The following is an 18,599-nucleotide window of genomic DNA, read 5'->3' on the forward strand; positions in this document are numbered from 1 at the left end:
GACCACTGCCCTCAACACTAGAGGTGAAGCTGTGGTTGTGTGATCAATGGTGAAGTGCAGCTTGTTGATGCCTGAACTGCAGTTCCCAAGCAGTACTGCAGAAGTCGTCTTTCTCACTAGGTGCTTCTGTGGCTGGAGAAGCTTCCTTAGTGCTTCCAAATGTGACATGGGAGTCACCTTTCCAGATGCTCTTGAAAGCAGATCAAAGAACACTGTAGTAACAACCGAGTCCAGTGTTATGTGCTACTTGCCAACAGTACACATTGCCTCTGCTGATTTTTTTCCTTATTTTTGAAAACCTCTAATGATGGAGACTCCAAAGCACCCAAGGCAATCCATTTTAGTAGAGAATACTTTTGTTCTCTGATAAGTAGGGTACAGTGGAAGACTCTAATCCAGAAATAGGCAAGTGTTAAAAGAACAGTAAAAAGTAATGTAAATTCAATATATTTTTATTCTTTTGTAAATACAATGAGTACAACTTTTTAACTTCACAAATCAGTTAATCCACTTTGTACAGGAAAAGTTTTACTCATTCTATGATAGTCCAAGTGCTGATTTCTGGGTTGTTTTTTTTTTTTTTTACTCAGTGCTAGTTCCTAATAACAAATCAAATTTTGAAAAGTACAGCAGCTATCTTTAAATGTTGTTGGGTTTTTTCTACCTTTTTTTATACATCAAATAAGCAGCTTATAACATTTGTGTGTGTGAGAGGGTGTAGGTGAACAAGGCTTCAAAATTAGAACCTGGAGTTTTCTAAGAAGGCATTGGAGACTTTTGGAAATTGTTAGCATTGTATCAGTCAACAATCTTTATTTCTTACAAATAAAATTCCTTCCATTGATTTTTTTTTTTCTTTTTTAATTATTAATAGTCATTTCACTTCTCTGCACATCTCATTGACAAAGAGTTTGGCCACTGTTGCCTTTGGTTTCAGCACTGTGCCAAGGGGACAGCCAGCAGGTCACCGAAGCGCTCATCTCCATTGTATTTGGTTTTGCTGTTTCAGTCTTCCTTTCTTGACTTATCTTCTCAGGGGGGTGTGTGTGTGAATGTGTTTCTGTCTGTCTGGAGGAAGGAGGAGAGAAGGTCAGGGAGGAAATGTATAAAGCTCTTGTGTCTTTGAGATGTTAACCAAACCATGGTGACAAGCTGATCGAAGCTCACCGGTTCATCTCGCGGGAAGAGCGGAGCTGCTGTCATAAGCTACTTTGTAGTCAGTTCTGAAGGCCACTTCATGATGTATTACAGCAGAAGCAATGTTTTGGTAACCTGGTCCTAAATGTTGCCTATCATATTAAAAACAAAAACAAAAAATTCCCAACATAGGCTACTTTTAAAACAGTTCTGAAGGCCACTGCATCTCATGTTAGACAGAAGCCCAGTTTGGTCACCCAGTTCCAAATACTGAACAAATCAAAGTACCTTTTTTTTTTTTTCTCTCCACATTTTGTCTCAGATCTGCCAGTTAAATGAGAGAATAGCAGAGTCTTTGTTAACTGTGACTGGCATCTGAATTGCCTCCATCCTGTAGTAACAGGAATAGCAGCCAAATTCCAACCACTTTTCACTTTTTCTGTAGAACAAAGCGTCCTCTCCACGATCTAAATCACTCTGTTCAAAGCAGCAGAATCATATCTACTGGGATATATATTTTTTTTTTTGTCAATGAGTTTAAAGGGTAAACATTCCCAGGCTTATGCTTCCTGTAGACTTTTGTTAGTTGAGGCTTATTCTCGATAGGTCAAAGTTCTTCTCAAAACTGTCCATCCTGGTTCTTTATCTGAAGGTCATTTTATATGTCACTGGATTTGTACATGTCTGAAAGCAGTCTTGTGATTGGTACATTCCCAATGGTCTTTTTGAAGAACACTTCTTCTATCGTAGATGGACTAATTGAACGTAAAGCTGGTAGAAGCAGTAAAAGCTTTCCAAAACGACAGGGTTGTGTGGGGTACCTGGGAGAGGGAGAGAGAAGTGTTGTTGAAGTTGGTTTTTTGTGGGTTTTTTCCCCGAAGAAAGTATTTCACTTTACAGCAAACACCAATCTTCAACAAATTCTACAAGTGACTGCTACCTGTGCTCTCCTAAGGGAGCTTAGCAGAATGTAGACTAATGTCTCTCAGTTTTGATTAGCTCCTTTGTTTATTCATAGAATCCTGGAATCAGTCAGGGTTGGAAGGGACCACACGGATCATCCAGTTCCAACCCCCCTGCCATGGGCAGGGACACCTCACACTAGATCAGGCTGCCAGAGCCTCATCCAGCCTGGCCTTAAACACCTCCAGGGATGGGGCCCCAACCACCTCCCTGGACAACCCATTCCAGGCTCTCACCACTCTCATGGGAAAGAACTTCTTCCTCACTTCCAGCCTGAATCTCCCCACTTCCAGCTTTATTCCATTCCCCCTAGTCCTGTCACTACCTGATATCCTAAAAAGTTCCTCCCCAGCTTTCTTGTAGGCCCCCTGCAGATATTGAAAGGCCACAATAAGGTCACCTCAGAGCCTTCTCCAGACTGAACAGCCCCAACTCTTTCAGTCTGTCCTATTCCTTCAGAGCAGCACCAATGCAGAAAGAGAATCATTTGAAGTTCCCCCATAGCAGCACCGAAGAAAAATTTCTTCACTGAGAGGGTTGTTAAGCCCTGGAACAGACTCCCCAGGGAAGTGATGGAGTCACCATCCCTGGAGGTATTTAAAAGACAGATAGACGTGATGCTGAGGGACATTGTTCAGTGGTGGACTGAGCATTGGCCTTGATACCCTTAAGGTCTTTTCCAACCCTTTCTATGATAATGTTCTATCAGGAAATGCCAAATCCCAACAGGCTGACAGCCAGTGTCTCCTTGCTGTCTGGGTCCCATGGGCACTTACTACCATGAGAGCAGGATTTTACCCCTGCATCAGCAAGAAGGAGTGAGAGAAGACAGCACTCACCTGGTATGAATGTAGCTGTTCAGAGTGAGCTGGGCTTCATCCTGCAGGGCTGCGATGGCAGCAGCGTTTCGGAAACTCCTCAGTTCAGAGCCACTGTGTGTAGGCACTGGAAAGCAGACCAGTTACTAGTTCAGCTTGACTCTTAGGTGGGTCAAAACAGTTCAGCTAATGCTATCAACGGAAATTGAATGTACCCTTTAGTTCCCCAGCACTCCACTGTCAGCCTTTCAAAATGCAGTGCTGACTGTGGGAATAAAATAAGCAGGAGACCTGTTGGACGATACAGAGCTATGCTTGAAAACATAATTTTTTGCTTTAAAGAAGCAACCTTATAGTTCTCAGTCTTTCAAAATGCAGTGATGACTGTAGGAATGAAATAAGCAGGAAACCTGTTAGATGATATAAAGCTATGCTTTAAAACATAATTTTTTGCTTTAAAGAAGCAACCTTACAGTTCTCAGTCTTTCAAAATGCAATACTGGCCATGGGAATGAAATAACCAGGAGACCTGCTGGATGATATAAAACTATGCTTTAAAACATCATTTTTTGATTTAAAGAAGCAACTTTATAGTTCTCAGCCTTTCAAAATGCAATACTGACTATGGGAATGAAATAAGCAGGAAACCTGTCAGATGATATAAGGCTATGTCTGCTTTAAAGCAGCAGCCTCATAGATCTCAGCCTTTCAAAATGCAATACTGGCTATGGGAATTAAATAACCAGGAAAACTGTTGGATGATATAAAACTATGTCTGCTTTAAACCAGCTTTTTTTTTTTTTTTTTTGCTTTAAAGTAGCAACCTGATAGATCTCAGGTCAGGGGAGCAAGAGTTTCTCCCTGCTTACCAGCTTTAAAAGTGACAATGCATTTGAGACAGGCAAATTCAGTAGCATCTAGCCGAAGTTGTCTAAATCTAGCCACAACCTCCTGCAAAGCCTGTATTTCTGAAATGATTTTATTCAGCTTCTGAGAGTCTGTATTGTCACCGTTCATGCCTGAAACAGAACCAGATGAAATAAATCATATTAAAGGCATCTGCTTTATTTTACATTGATTTCTGACAAAATCCTCTGTATCAGTATCCACTCTATTGTCACACTTTGTCTATCTGGTTCCATGTAAACTGACTATATTGTGAGAAAGTTAATATAAAATCTTCTCTTGGATGATAACAAACACAGTAATTTGCATTTAAATGACAATGCAAGCAGTCATGAATACAACAAAACAACATTATTTGCATTTAAATATAGATTTATAAATGACAGGTATGCTCTATTGTTCAGCAGAGATTTGTTATTCTTTACATGTTGTTCTTTTTTTTCAGTAATGTATTTTTATGGTAATTTTTGTAACAAAGTCATTAAATGGTGCAATTCTTACCAGATACAGCCAGTAGAGTGTTAGCATCAACTGGAATGGCCCATTGTGCTATTCCTAGAACAAACAGTTCTCTCCAAGCATCTTCCAAAAGCATCAGCTGTCATACAATAGATGTACAATATAACATAGTGTATAATTTATAGATTTATAAACAATTTAAATATGTAAATTTCTTGTTATTTTAAAAACTGCTTTAAATGCCTGTCATGGTGTTTCCCCCACAGCATCCCTTAGCTCATCTCCTAGCTTTTGGTTTTTTGGTTGTTCTTTTTTTTTTCATTTGAGAAGGTGTCTAGAAATTAAAGTCTGTGGCATTGTAGAAAAACACTGGGGGTTGGCTCTCTGTGCACCTTGTGGTGGACCAAAAGGCAGGGGAAATAGAGAATGAGAACTCCTGCCCCAGGGAGCTTGCACTCAGAAGCAACACTGCACAGAGTGAGCTCTCTCCTTTCTCCCTTAGCACACAGATCTGTCCTAGGACAAGCTGAGAGAGTGCTCTCCTATGGTTCCCTAGGGATTACCCTCCTTTCCCTTGGGAAGGTAGGATTTATGAAGAAAAGCCTGGACAAGACCTGAAATGGCCTCACTCTGTAAGGAGCACTGCTTTGGAGCACAAACATAGCTTTAACCCTTCCTTACTAAGCAAGAATTTAGCTCTTTCAAGCACAGCATCTGCTCCAGGGCAACTCTTTTTCTGCTTTTTGCTTAAAATCCCTCAGAAATTCCAGGCACTAAGAGCTGTTTCAGAGAACAGAAGCACCTATGCTGGCAGCACCAGTAGTTCCCTGCAGGTTTTCTACATCCCCTGGGTGTATGGAGGAGGTGTTTGTCTCTGTTTGGAGGCAATGCCTTTGGTTTCCGTGGAGAGGCAGTGGTGCATCTGGGGAAGAGACAAGACTGCTGGTAATGCAGACTAGCAAAGCCACAAGAGAGATGTTTAGTCTTGAGGACATCTATGGACTGTTGGCCTAGACCAATGAGTCTTAAGAGAGGTCTGGAGGGTCCCCAGTTCATTCAGAGGTATGCTGTGGTACACACGCATTGCTGGGCTCTAATCTCTCTCAAGAGGCTGAGAGAGATTTGGGGGCTGAGAACTGCAGTGGCCTCAAAAGGTGTCATCTGGTGGCTCCATGCAGTGAAAGAGATTGTCCAAAAATCAAGCAGGAAAAAAACCCAAACAACTAAAACCAAACCACAAGGGTTAATATTGCTATGGTCTCTGAAAGTATCAGCAGTTTAGATTCCTAGGAAAATAGGAAGGAGAACATTTTAGTTCTGGTGAGGCCTCATCTGGAGTACTGTGTCCAGTTCTGTGATTCCCAGTTCAAGAAGGAGAGGGAACTGCTTGAGAGGACCCAACAAAGGGCTACAGAGATGATGATTCTTCTTATGAAGAAAGACTGAGGGGCTTGGGGCTTTTTAGCCTGGAGAAGACTGAGCAGGGATCTTAATGCTTAGAAATACCTAAAGGGTGGGTGTCAGAACAAGAGGTAACAGGCACAGACTTGAACATCTAAACATGAGGAAGGACTTCTTTATTCTGAGGGTGGTGGAGCACTGAAGAGAAGACTTCTGGTAATGCAGACTACCAAGTCCAGAACAGGGATGTTTGGTCTTGAGGGCATCTATGGAACAGGCTGCCCAGAGAGGTGGTGGAGTCTCTCTCTGGAGTCATTCAAAAACTGCCTGGATGTGATCCTGTGCAATCTAGCCTGGGTGAACCTGCTCTAGAACGACAATGGTCTGGATGGTCTCCAGAGGTCCTTTCCAGCCCCTATCATTCTGTGATTCCCTTAGATATGTGAAACTAATAGATAATACACAAAGAATGCAGTAAAAGTAAATCCTTCATCTGTGTGCTAACTCTTACCAGTACTGTGAGTTTGAAACCACCCTGTCCTGATCAGAATGGGAGGAGGAGCTCTCAGAGCCTCTGCTCCCAGCTTGTCACTGCAGGCTTATGTCCAGATATGAGCTCAGCAGAACTTCTACATAACCTAAGGAAATTGTGACAGGAAAGTGTTTCTGTTTGAAATAATGACACTGGATTTTACAGTACTGGAAGCTGCCCAGATTATTGTATGAAATAGGAAGGGGGTGTCCAGGGTGTGATGACCATGCCAGCTCTGTTCTGAGAGTAGCTGAACCTGCTTGCAAGTCTGCTAACTGCTCCAGCCTGTGAACCCAGCCCCTCCTCTGATAATCCTGCCTGATGAATGTGCAGGTTTCTGTAGGACATAGGAAATGATTCACCAGCCTTTCATTTGCTTTTGTCAAACTTTTTTTTTTTTTTTGTCATTCATTCATGCAGATACAATGGTAATGAATGGTGGTTCCTGGAAGATATCAATTTCATATGTTCTTTCTCACTAAGTCTTTAAAGTCAGAACACTTCAGAAATAAGAGACTATTCCAATAGATGAAGCTTTCTTCATGCTTATGCATAAGTCTGTAAACTCACCAATTAAAATAATTCATGCTGAAGTCACACTCAGCCCTCCTTCAAAGAAACAAAAATTATCAGGCTTCCTGAAGGACTGTTTTTTAGCTTCCCAGCCCCAGTCTGTAAGTATGACCTTTTGTCAGTAACCTGCACTGGGCCAGCCTATCTTACAGACAAGGTGGGCAGGTGTACAGGCCAGCAGAACTCAAAGTGTGACATTTTTGTTGCATGGCTTCCAGTCCATGATGGGGTTAGCTGTATGGAGCCAAGGAAGGGACACAGCCAGTGACACAGCAATCTTCAGAACTGTGTTTTGTCAGCAAATTGCTTTCTACTTATTTCCTTGTCTTCCAGATGAAACTCTCACAGAGTCCTGGAAAGCCTTCCTTTTTGGAAGGCCACAAATAAAAGCAGTATCCAGGAAAATGATTTAGACTCTCCTTGAGCACATGTCAGGGATGCAAAAAGAGAAATGCAGACATTTACAGCTGGGCCATTGTCAAATGAAGTCATGCAGTGGCACTATTCTAAAAACCAACTGTCTGATTATTCATTAAATAAGGTGATGACAGTCAGAGTTTTTTCTTCTCCAGCTCTCCTGAGTATGATGGGAACCATGCAGAAGGAAGCCCAGGTCAAAGCTTTAGAGCTGAGCATCTCTGAGTTTTGAGGAAGCTGGTTTGCCATGAGGTACAGCAAGTCAAGGCGGTGTTAAGGAGAGGCTGGGATTTTACTATGTAATTCAACATTAGGCCCTAATATGAGAGTGCAAGATATTTAAAGATAAAGAGAAGAGTCTGCTGTCTGTGGCAGATAAGCAGGCCTGGCTGTTTGAGACATGCTTGGTCACATGCAGTGGAGACTTCCCTTGCTCCCACATCCTGCTGTTCCCCTGTCTGCACTCTAGCAGAGATGACCTTGTGGGAAATGCATCCATATTCTATCACATAAAGCCTTCACCTAAGGAGCCTCCTGTGGGCATCATTGGTCTAGAGATGGACCCAGCCTCTTCTTGTGTGCTGAACTTGCTGCTCAGCCCTAACATTTGGACCTGCTCCTTTGGTTGCTCAGTATGAGAGACCTGGTGCTTCACAGAAGTAGTGGCTGCAGAAGACAACATGAGAGAGCAGCATGCATGCCCCACTGGAACTGCTGTCTGCCTGCCAGCTTGTGCAGCCTGCCAGCCCTATCTCATTGCTCCCTCAGTGCTGCAGCCCGAGCCAAGCAGCATCCCCCATTTGCCTAATTTCACAGCAAGGATTTCAAAATGTGGATCTGGTGCTGCAAAAGGAACATTGCAGCATAGCTTAGCTTTATCTCACGTTGTGAGCATGGTGATTTACCTTTAGGTAGGAAGCACTACTGGTTGCCTAAGAAGCTCTTTCAGTTCTAAATATGTATTTGTATATCAACACTTGCAACATGCATCCATGGAAAAGAATTAGTAAAAGAATTAGTTCCTCTGATGACTGCTGTGTAGCATCTAAGGCACAACATTTCTAGTTGCTATTCTGAGAAATTAGCTCTATCATATCCAAGTATTAGACATCTTTCATGATTTGCATGGATTTCCCCCCTTCCATTTTAGAATTATCTGGTTACCTTTTTTTTCCCCTTAAATTAGTGCATTATACAAAGCATACCGAGTCCTCATCAAGAATCAAGTCATTAAGAAATTGTTTCAGCTTGTATGGTTCATATATGAGTCCCTTGATGCAAAGGCAAATTGTTATAGAGGGAAATAAGACCAATTAGGAAATATTTTAATTAATGGTGAAAAATATTGGGGGCTGGCCAAATTCTGCTTCCACCATACTGATATGATTGTAGGTTCACTGAAGCCAACATAAATAAGGAAAAAATGTTATGTAAACAGGAGAGGGGGAAAAGGAGAGGAGAGGAGAGAGGAGAGGAGAGGAGAGGAGAGGAGAGGAGAGGAGAGGAGAGGAGAGGAGAGGAGAGGAGAGGAGAGGAGAGGAGAGGAGAGGAGAGGAGAGGAGAGGAGAGGAGAGGAGAGGAGAGGAGAGGAGAGGAGAGGAGGAGGGAGGGGAGGGGAGGGGAGGGGAGGGGAGGGGAGGGAGGGGAGGGGAGGGGAGGGGAGGGGGGGAGGGGAGGGGAGGGGAGGGGAGGGGAGGGGAGGGGAGGGGAGAGGGAGGGGAGGGGAGGGGAGGGGAGGGGAGGGAGGGGAGGGGAGGGGAGGGGAGGGGAGGGGAGGGGAGGGGAGGGGAGGGGAGGGGAGGGGAGGGGAGGGGAGGGGAGGGGAGGGGAGGGGAGGGGAGGGGAGGGGGGGAGGGGAGGGGAGGGAGGGGAGGGGAGGGGAGGGGAGGGGAGGGGAGGGGAGGGGAGGGGGGGGAGGGGAGGGGAGGGGGGAGGGGAGGGGAGGGGAGGGGGGAGGGGAGGGGAGGGGGGGAGGGGAGGGGGGGGAGGGGAGGGGAGGGGAGGGGAGGGGAGGGGAGGGGAGGGGAGGGGGAGGAGAGGAGAGGAGAGGAGAGGAGAGGAGAGGAGAGGAGAGGAGAGGAGAGGAGAGGAGAGGAGAGGAGAGGAGAGGAGAGGAGAGGAGAGGAGAGGAGAGGAGAGGAGAGGAGAGGAGAGGAGAGGAGAGGAGAGGAGAGGAGAGGAGAGGAGAGGAGAGGAGAGGAGAGGAGAGGAGAGGAGAGGAGAGGATCTTTAGAAATCACCTTAGTCATATCCTTAGGCCATATGCTTAACTAAGCACTTCTCATCTCAAAATAGCAGAGTAAGATGCTGTTCCCCATTTTATAGCTGTCCCACAACTAGACAAGCAGAACTGCTCTGAACTTCAGAACTGTTGAAATCCACTACGGTTAAAGGTGCAGGACTCAATCTGAACTCTGAGCTTTCTTTAACAGGCAGACCATGCTGGTGCCACTCCCACTACAGGTGCCTTACCTGATCTTGCAAGGACAAAGTGGAGAAGGCTGGGACACTCTTGGCCCACTTGATGCTCATGAACAGAAGCCTGGCTGCTGACTCACAGACGGATTCAGTGGCCACTTCGTAGAGATACATAGGGGTGCCGTTGACTTCATGTGGGTACTAATGTCAAAAAAGAAAACAAAGCAGCTTCATACAATGCTACCAAGGCAGCCTCATCTTCCTCTCCTGCAGCTTCCATTCAGTGCACCCTGCTCTTGCCCAGTACCATGTGCACTCTCTTTTTCTGCAAGCAGAGGGCATTGCTTTCAGTGGGCTCACTCCCAACTGTTTTCTGCTGCTCATTCCCGTGGGGAAACTACACTACAGGCAACAATTCTCCAGGGGAGATCGAAGGGAAAACGAAATTGTTACAGCAAGGGGGGGAAAAAAGTATCAAAATGCAGTGTTGTCCACTAGTAGCAGAGTTAGAAGAATATAAGTTTGATTAAGAACTTATGATTTGTAACCTGAGCTTCAGAAGCTGGTTTAGCATTCCAGCCTTGCTCAGCAAAGCAGTCAGCACTTATTCAGCCTTAAGCTTCATCCAGCCTTAACCTTCATCCAGCCTTAACCTTCATCCAGCTTCCTGACTGCAGCAGGCTGCAAGCAGATGTGTAGAGCTAAGCACAGCTACCTAAAGGGTGTGTAGGGTCAGAATTATGTTAGGTATTCAAGCATCTGCTGTGTTTTCTTCCTAAATTATTTCTGATTCAGTAATTTCCAAAATTATAATATAAAGCTCTATGTTGTTGTCATGTTCATGATAGATTCTCCCATGCTACCAGCTCTGGGAATGAAGAACTATTGATGTTCCCTCTTCTTTGATTTTCTAGGTGCTGTAAATACACAAGATGCCATTTCAAAAGGGTTAATGAAAGTATCACCTTCTGACTAACTCCTGTGCAGCTGAGGCCACAGCAGTGAGTCCACTGAGCTGCTTATGAAATGTCACAGCCAAGAAGCACAGAGCCAGCCTAGACAAGTTTGTGTCTGTGTGGACAAGCTGCAGGCTTTGGTCAGTACAGTACTAGTCTGGACTACACCACTATGGTCATTTTGCTGAAGAAAACTAAGTGATTGCAGCTCAACCTCATGAAACAAGGTTTAAAATTTACTTGTGGGTGGTCTCCAGGCAGGAGAGTGTAAGGATGTAGGAAAGGCAGGGTTTGTACAGAGCAGTTTATCAGTCAGTCCTGCAAATCACTTCTGCAGCGGGCCTCTTACTCCTTTGTATCTTCAGAGCTTTTAGGAATATAACAAAAGAGACCTCACCACAACCAGCAAGGCCTCAAGCCTTGCTCTTTGCCACGTCTAACCCGGGGCAGGTTGTGGGCACCTCAGCAGCAAAGTCCACAGGCCCACCAGTGACCAGAGCAGTGGCTGACCTTTGGGGTAGGCTGTGCCAGGCCCACCAGAGCCTGCCTCTCTGGGGTGCTGGTGACAGCAGCCAGCTCCAGGCTGTGGGTCTCCAGCTGAGAGACGGCGGTGAAGAAGGCAGGTGCTGGCAGGGCGGTGGCAGGGAAGTGTGGGGTACTGCCACTCTCCTCCTTGTGCCCACGGAAGTAGAGGGCCACCTGCTTCCGTATCGTCGACGTCCGGGGACCCCGCTCGTGCTGCACTGCTGTGGGGCATCAAGGAGAGAGAGGCAAGGGGGTCACTGCAGGGTCCTGCACTGGGTACCCCATGCTGCTGGGCTGGGCTAGGCTGGGCTTCCTAGCCTCCAGTTTTGCCACAGAAGGTTTAGGTTGGATATTGAGAAAAAATTCTTTACTGGAAGGGTGGTCAGGCATTGGAGCAGGCTGCCCAGGGAGGTGGTGGAGTCACTATCACTGGAGGTGTTCAAAGAACATTTAGACATGGCACTTGGGGACATGGTTTAGTGGGCATGGTGGCACTGGGTTGATGCTTGGACTTGATCTTAAAGGTCTTTTCCAACCAAAATGATTCTATGATTCCCTCCCCACAGTTTTGTGCCACTCACCCAAGAGGTGTCTGGGGACAAATGGGTGAAGCTGCCAGGGGAAGATGCGGTCATTAGGGGCCCGGGCTGGGGGGACGGGGGCACACCCCACTCCCCAGTTCAGAGCAGGGCCCGGTCCCGGGAAGGGGGGAGCGGGTACCGTCTTTGTTCATGTTGACCTCCAGGCACTTCTTCAGGCGGCAGGCCCGGCACTGGTTCCTGTGCGTCTTGTCCACCGGGCAGCCTCCCTGCAACCACACAGCCAGCGTCGGCCGAGGGGAGCCGCGTCCTCGCCCACCTGCACACGGAGCCCTCCCCGCGGCGGCAGGAGGCGCGGAGGGGTCGCTCCTGAGTGTGCAGGGCAAGGCCGTGCCGGGGTGTTTGGCCCCGCAGACGGCCGTGCTATGCCGTGCCATGCCAGGCCGTGCCACCTTCAGCACCCGAGACAGCGACTGCGGCGCCTACCCCTCGGGTCGCCCCGGTCCCTTGTGCCCCCCTCCGGGTTCCCCATCTCCGCATCCCCCCGAGCGATGGTCCACGGATGGAACTGAGTTCGGTGGGAAGGGGGAAAATCAGCCCCGCCTAGGTGAGAATGATCTCGGCTGCCCATCGGCCAGCTGTGGATCATTACTCACCGAGGAGCTGCCCCTCTCTTTCCTCCTGCAATTAGCTATCCCGGCTCCCTCCTTGCGCATACCTCTACACTCCCCAGTGGGCTGTTGCTGCCCGGCCCAGGGCAGGGGGACGTGTTGGGACCCCAGCCTCGGCCCAGGAACCCCTGGGAAGGGAGGATTTGGTGCGTGCTGAGGGGGGCTACAGGGGAGCCGGGGGAGGTGCAGGATCAAAGGTGCAGGCGGCGGGGGCACCGCGCTGCAGCCAGTACCTGGTTTCCCGATTTGCAAACATAGGTCCTATTCCTCCTGATGCTCCGCTTGAAAAATCCCGAGCACCCATCGCAGGCGTAAACCCCATAGTGCTTCCCGGAGCTGCGGTCCCCACACACTTTGCAAGGGATGTCTAAAATGCGACCTGAAAGCAAAGAGGGGGGGAAAGAGAGAGAGCGAGCGCTCAGCAATCTGACCTCCAGAGGGATTAGCCCTAGAGCCGCAGTACAAGCAAATAATGAAGTGATTTTATAGCCAACTTTCTTTTCCTTGAGCAAGTGTCAGTTTTCGACAATGAGCATTATTCATGCCCCGCTACGTTTATTTGGATCTTCTATAATCGCCAAGACCCATTTTGGAAGGGAAGATTACAGCAGCGGGAGCAGCAGACTTGCCTGCTAGAAGTGGGGATGCAGAGGGGGTGGGGGTGTTTAGGGGAGGGAGGGGGGCGTTTCTTTTGCTTTCTGGCGCTCAGTAGAGGACGGCCCTTTCCCCGGGCAGTTAGGAGACCGAATCACAGAATAAACCAAAACATAATAAAATGACCGGGAAGCCAAGTAACCTCCTCTCCCCCCTAGCAACCCCAGCAAAAGGCGGCTGGCTCCTGCTGCAGACCAGACGTGCTATTTTCTTTACCCCAAAACCCGCCGCAGAACTTTCCTCCTGACCTGTGTGCGCGGACGCGGCTGCAGGCAGCGACCTTCTCTCCGCGCCACTCCACCCCGCCTTGCCCGCGGTCCCTGCTCCGCCGGGCACTGCCTGGCTTTGCCTGCAATTGCCAAAGCTCTGGGGCTGGTGTAAAAACTCGTACAGATTATTGCAGCCCGGTGCAAGGAACCCGCCAAAACCCCGCTCAGATTCTGCCTGTTTGGGTTTTTATCTTTTCTCTTTTTCATCTTTTTTTCTTTTTCGTCTTTTCCTTTTTCTTTTTCTTTCTCTTTTTCATCTTTTTTTTTCTTTTTCGTCTTTTTCTTTTCCTTTTTCTTTCTCTTTTTCACCTTTTTCTTTTTCCTTTTTTCACCTTTCCCGTCTTTGTATTCCCTTTTTAAATTTTCCTTCTCTTCTCTTCTCTTCTCTTCTCTTTTTTCCATTTCTCTTCTCCTTCTCTTCCTCTTTTCCTTCTCTTCTCCTTCTCTTCCTCTTCCTCTTCCTCTTCCTCTTCCTCTTCCTCTTCCTCTTCCTCTTCCTCTTCCTCTTCCTCTTCCCCTTCTTCTCCTTCTCTTCTCTTCTCTTCTCTTCTCTTCTCTTCTCTTCTCTTCTCTTCTCTTCTCTTCTCTTCTCTTCTCTTCTCTTCTCTTCTCTTCTCTTCTCTTCTCTTTTCTCTTTTCTCTTCTCTTCTCTTCTCTTCTCTTCTCTTCTCTTCTCTTCTCTTCTCTTCTCTTCTCTTCTTTTTTCCATTTCTCTTCTCCTTCTCTTCCTCTTCTCCTTCTCTTCCTCTTCCTCTTCTCCTTCTCTTCCTCTTCCTCTTCCCCTTCTTCTCCTTCTCTTCTCCTCTTCTCTTCTCTTCTCTTCTCTTCTCTTCTCTTCTCTTCTCTTCTCTTCTCTTCTCTTCTCTTCTCTTCTCTTCTCTTCTCTTCTCTTCTCTTCTCTTCTCTTCTCTTCTCTTCTCTTCTCTTCTCTTCTCTTCTCTTCTCTTCTCTTCTCTTCTCTTCTCTTCTCTTCTCTTCTCTTCTCTTCTCTTCTCTTCTTCCTTCCTTCCCTTCTCCTTTCTTCCCTTCCCTTCCCTTCCCTTCCCTTCCCTTCCCTTCCCTTCCCTTCCCTTCCCTTCCCTTCCCTTCCCTTCCCTTCCCTTCCCTTCCCTTCCCTTCCCTTCCCTTCCCTTCCCTTCCCTTCCCTTCCCTTCCCTTCCCTTCCCTTCCCTTCCCTTCCCTTCCCTTCCCTTCCCTTCCCTTCCCTTCCCTTCCCTTCCCTTCCCTTCCCTTCCCTTTTCCCCTCTTCTCTCTTCTCCCTCAAACAGCCTTCTTCCTTCCTTCCTACCAGAACTTCAGTTGAAGATTCAGTTCCTCTCACTAAACCTTAGTCTCCAAACTCCAAGGGCCCCTATCTTTGTTTGAAAGTGTTTCAGGGAGAGCCCCGGCTGCAGGTGGCAATGAGGACTGGAAGGGGAAGGCGGCAGCATGCGGTGCAGTGCGGTGCTGGGGTTGCGTGGGGGAGAAATGGAAACAGGCCACAGGGGCTCCTTTCTCTCCCTAGAGAATTTAGGATTCCGAGACATGTCTATGCTAAGGCTCTAAGACAATGCCTGCTGGCAGACAATAGACACATTAGATAAAGTGTTAACTTAATGATTTTGCCCATTGAAACTCGTTTGACTGCCTCCAATGAGCACAAGCTGCCAGCTTCTCCCCTAAATGAAACCCGACAGCTGCTATACACAACACGGCGAGAAGGACGGGGGATTAGGTTAGGGACTGCGAGAGGGAGGGGCGGTGGAGGGAAGGAAGGTGGGAGGGAGGGAAAGAGGTTAAAGAATAGAAAACTTTTGCGCAATTAATAAGGAGCGCAGCTGAAGGAAGCCCCCCTCCGCCCCCGCCTCACTGCCTGCGAGCTCGCCGCGGCTTTGGAGCTGCAGGTAGGCGCCCGTGAGGAGGGCTGGGGCCAAGGCACGGTTTCTGGGAGTGTGTAATTACAAGCCCTCCTTGCCACCTGCCTATTGGGGCACCAGTGACCCGTCAAAAAGTGTAGCATGGGAATTCGGATATCGCACAATGCCAACGGGGGAAAGCGCTCGACTTCCCTCTCCAGCCCTTAGCATCCACGGGGAGAGAGAGGGTCCACACGCACGCACACAAAGGAGGAGGAGGAGGGGCAGGCTGGGGGTGGGGGGAGAGACACTGGAGCGGTACGTGCCGCGCTGGTGCATCCCGGTGCGGAGCCCGGCACCGCCGCCCTGTCCCGGCGCACCCTGGTTTTGGGGACATCCCTCTCCCACTCTCTGATCCCCCTTCCCTCGGCCGGGGAACCCAACCTGGGGCCGCCACCCGGGACACCAGGAGGTCATAGGGTTCCCCGCTTCTCCCGCCGGCCTGTGGCCAGCCGACTTGGTCGGTGTTAAGAGCGGCGGCGGAGAGGGAAGAAACTGGGGTTAGTTTTACGGCACAGTTTTCCCCAGACGGATTTGAAGTTTGAGAGCCGCTTTACAAAAATCCTGTGCGTGATCTCTCTACCTATCCGCACTGTGCGTGCGCACACGCGTTGTATACATTCCTCACACTTCCACACACTCCATCGACAGGACCCCAGCACCTGCAGCGCCTTGCCGACCCCAAATAACCACTCTCCCAACCATCGGAGCAATGCGGCCGGTCCGATCAGCCCCGCGGTCCCCGAAGAGGCAGAGGATGGGGAGGGGGGGACATGGCGGAGGGAGAGTCTGGAGCCCCCCCACCCCGCAGCCCGCCCGCAATCCTGGCCACTCTTTACCCCCTGCCCCAAACCCCCCATCGCCGCTCCACGGAGGCTGTTGTGAGAAAACTTTCGTGAAGGGCAAAATATAAAACAAGTAGACGGGGAAGAGGCAACGCAGGGGGTGGGAAGAGAAAAATGTAAGCTTGACATGGGGTCATGAGATAACTGATTAACTCTGTTTAAAAGCGCTCCGGTTCCCCGAGGTACCGCTTCGTCTCAGAAGTTTAGCGCTAAGAAAATGGAATTTCTGTTCAGCTGGGAAACCGTTTTGAACATCCCACTACAGGGGGTCCTTGGGGGCTTTTTTTGTGTGTCATAATTGCTTAAAGGATATATGGCAGCCCTGATTACTGTAATTACCATCAGAGGTTGTTGAAAGAAGTTAGTCTGGGCTCGGGGGACGGCGGGATGGGGTCTTGTTACCACCCAGGCAGACATCGCCGCTGACATCTCTGGACGCCCACCGGTGGGCAGAAAAGCCAGGCCGGAGCACCCCTTGCCCGGGACACCTCCCCCGCCCCTCCCTCCCCGGAGTGGGCGCCCAGGCCCCGGGATAACGGCCCGGGCTTTTGCGTGCGCCGCCGAGGCCGGTGGCATTCGGGCTCCGGCCGAGAATGGTCCCCGCCTGTACACATACCCGTAGGGCCTGGCCGGGGCAGGCCTGGGGGGCCCTTTCGGGCGGACCCAGGTATGTCGGGAGGGGAGGTCGGAGCCAGCAGGGACAGCAGCGGCGGTGTCGGGGATGGCCCAGCTCGCTGCGGCCGGAGGCGCGGTTCAGCCTTACGGGTTTTCTCGTCCGCAAAATATCTCCAGTAAAAGCTCCGCTGGCCTTTGGGGACGAGGTTCTCCGGCCTCACCTTCCCCTTCTCCAACACTCGGAAACCTGCCCGGAGTCTCTACAGCGTCCCGGCGCAGCTGCCCAGGGGCCCGATCCCGTTCCCCTCGTTTTACCGATCACTTCGAGCAGCGTAGCCGGCGGGAAAGGAGCATCAGCCGCCGCAGGTTTGGGTTTTTTGCTGCTGCCCCCTTCCCCTGCGCCCTTTACCTCCTCCACCATCGTCCCGCTATTATATATATATATATTCCCTCCCCCTTCGAAGGGTACTAGCGAGGAAAAATGCCGCGCTCAGCCCTACGGGGGACGAAGTCAAACCACCCTAGGCCGAAACGGCAGCGTCCCGGCCACAACACCGGGTCCTCGCCACTTCCACGCTGCGGCCCCCTCTTGTCCGCCGGCCCCACCGCCGCGGACCTTCACCCTCCACGTCGCGTCCCGATTTCCCGGCCCCCGCGGACAAAGGGCGGACCAGGGTCAAAATAATGGAGGCAGAGGCAAGAAGGCCGCGGGCCTGGCGGGGGGCGGCCGGTGGCAGGTACCGCGGCGGGTCCCTCCCGGCTCTGCCGCTCTTTCCCCGCCGCTCCGCAACCCTAGGAGCTCGCTGGAGCGCAGAGGAAATAACTGTCCGATCCATCACTTGTCAAACATTAAATTGGATTGAGTATTTTTGCCCCCCCTTTGTTACTGACTCCATCCATATTACAAACTCCAAAAGTCCCATTGGGATTATAGGAATTGAGCCATTCTGTAAGAGCGGTTAGTCATGCTTTAAATTCCCCAGTTATGAGGTGCATGGATTTAGGATTAAGGAAAATGTGACTTTTAAGTTGTTTCTGCTTTCCTCGTTGCAGGATTATTTGTTGTAACTGGAAATGGTGTGCAAAGCATTGCATTTAAATCCTCCTTCAATAGAGTTGCTTACGCGATTCCGTGACCGGAGTTTCAAACTCTTAAAAAGAAATTATTATGTCGCAGAAGATTGCATAAAGTCCGTGAGAAAAGCAGCACGTTTCAATTCCTTAATGTCCTTTAAATCCAAATCTTCCTCCCTCCACCCCAGTACCGGAGACCCGCAGACAACCACCCGTGCCCCGGCGGGACGAGCCCCCTGCCCGCCACCGAAGTTGCCTTTCCCCGGGACTCGCTGCCCCACCCCGGGCTCCTGTGCTGAAAGCCGGGTTGGGCAGCTGGAGAGCGGCTTGTTGTGAGCCTCGGGCCCAAACTCCACCGGGGCAACTCCAAGCCTATACATACGTTGCCTATCCGGATGGACATACATATATATATATATATTTTTTTTTTTTTTTTAACTAGGGAGGGGGAAAGCAAACCCAAAACACAACACCACCCCCAGCCCCCCTTCCTCTTCCCTCCCCTCCACCTCCCTCTCCTCAGTCTAGGCTGCAGCCGATGCTCGAAGCCTCCACCGCGTTATTACCCACTTGTTGATCCCGCCGGCTTGCTCATGCTCGAAGCCCCCGGGAGTCGTTAAACTCGGGGCGAAGTGTCAGTGCCGGGGTGAGGGGGTGCGGTGTCCCCCCGTCGTCGTGTCCCACCCCCCCCACCGCCGCCGGTGCGGCTGCTCCGCCGGGCAGGTGGCTCTCACTGCTGGCTCCGTCGCTGGGACCGGCACATCCTCGCAGCTGCCCCACTCCCCAACGATGTCCTCCGGAGGGACGGGGATGCACTGAGGGGACGTGGCAAGGTCGGGGAAATGGGGGGAAGGTGTGTAAAGGAAAAGAAAAAAAAAATGCAAAAAAGGCAAAAAGAAGGAAAAAAAAAAAAAGGCAACGAAATGACCCAA

The 18,599-nt window shown here is 49.5% G+C and overlaps 1 protein-coding gene across 1 annotated transcript; it reads right to left on the bottom strand.

Moving 5' to 3' along the window:
• Positions 1-1,795: 1,795 nt before the first annotated feature.
• On the bottom strand, positions 1,796-18,262 carry NR2E1 (nuclear receptor subfamily 2 group E member 1). Its single transcript, XM_054393119.1, has 9 exons — positions 18,238-18,262; positions 12,549-12,694; positions 11,826-11,913; positions 11,091-11,326; positions 9,679-9,825; positions 4,326-4,422; positions 3,788-3,937; positions 2,940-3,045; positions 1,796-1,958 (listed from the first exon to the last, which is right to left on the bottom strand). Exons 1-9 carry the CDS (start codon positions 18,260-18,262, stop codon positions 1,796-1,798), a joined length of 1,158 nt encoding a protein of 385 aa, XP_054249094.1.
• Between the last annotated feature and the right edge of the window lie 337 nt (positions 18,263-18,599).

The sequence above is a fragment of the Indicator indicator genome, chromosome 27 (assembly GCF_027791375.1).
Source record: "Indicator indicator isolate 239-I01 chromosome 27, UM_Iind_1.1, whole genome shotgun sequence".
NCBI lineage: Eukaryota > Metazoa > Chordata > Aves > Piciformes > Indicatoridae > Indicator > Indicator indicator.

Bases quoted from the DNA above. Each gene is read 5' to 3' on its own strand.
- NR2E1 (XM_054393119.1), bottom strand. From the start codon at position 18,262: ATGAGCAAGCCGGCGGGATCAACAA. The intron at 12,695-18,237 runs GTGGGTAATAAC...CTTTGCTTTCAG, and splicing joins CAAGCCGGCGGGATCAACAA to GTCGCATTTTAGACATCCCT. The intron at 9,826-11,090 runs GTCAGCCACTGC...TTTTGACATTAG, and splicing joins TGGCACAGCCTACCCCAAAG to TACCCACATGAAGTCAACGG.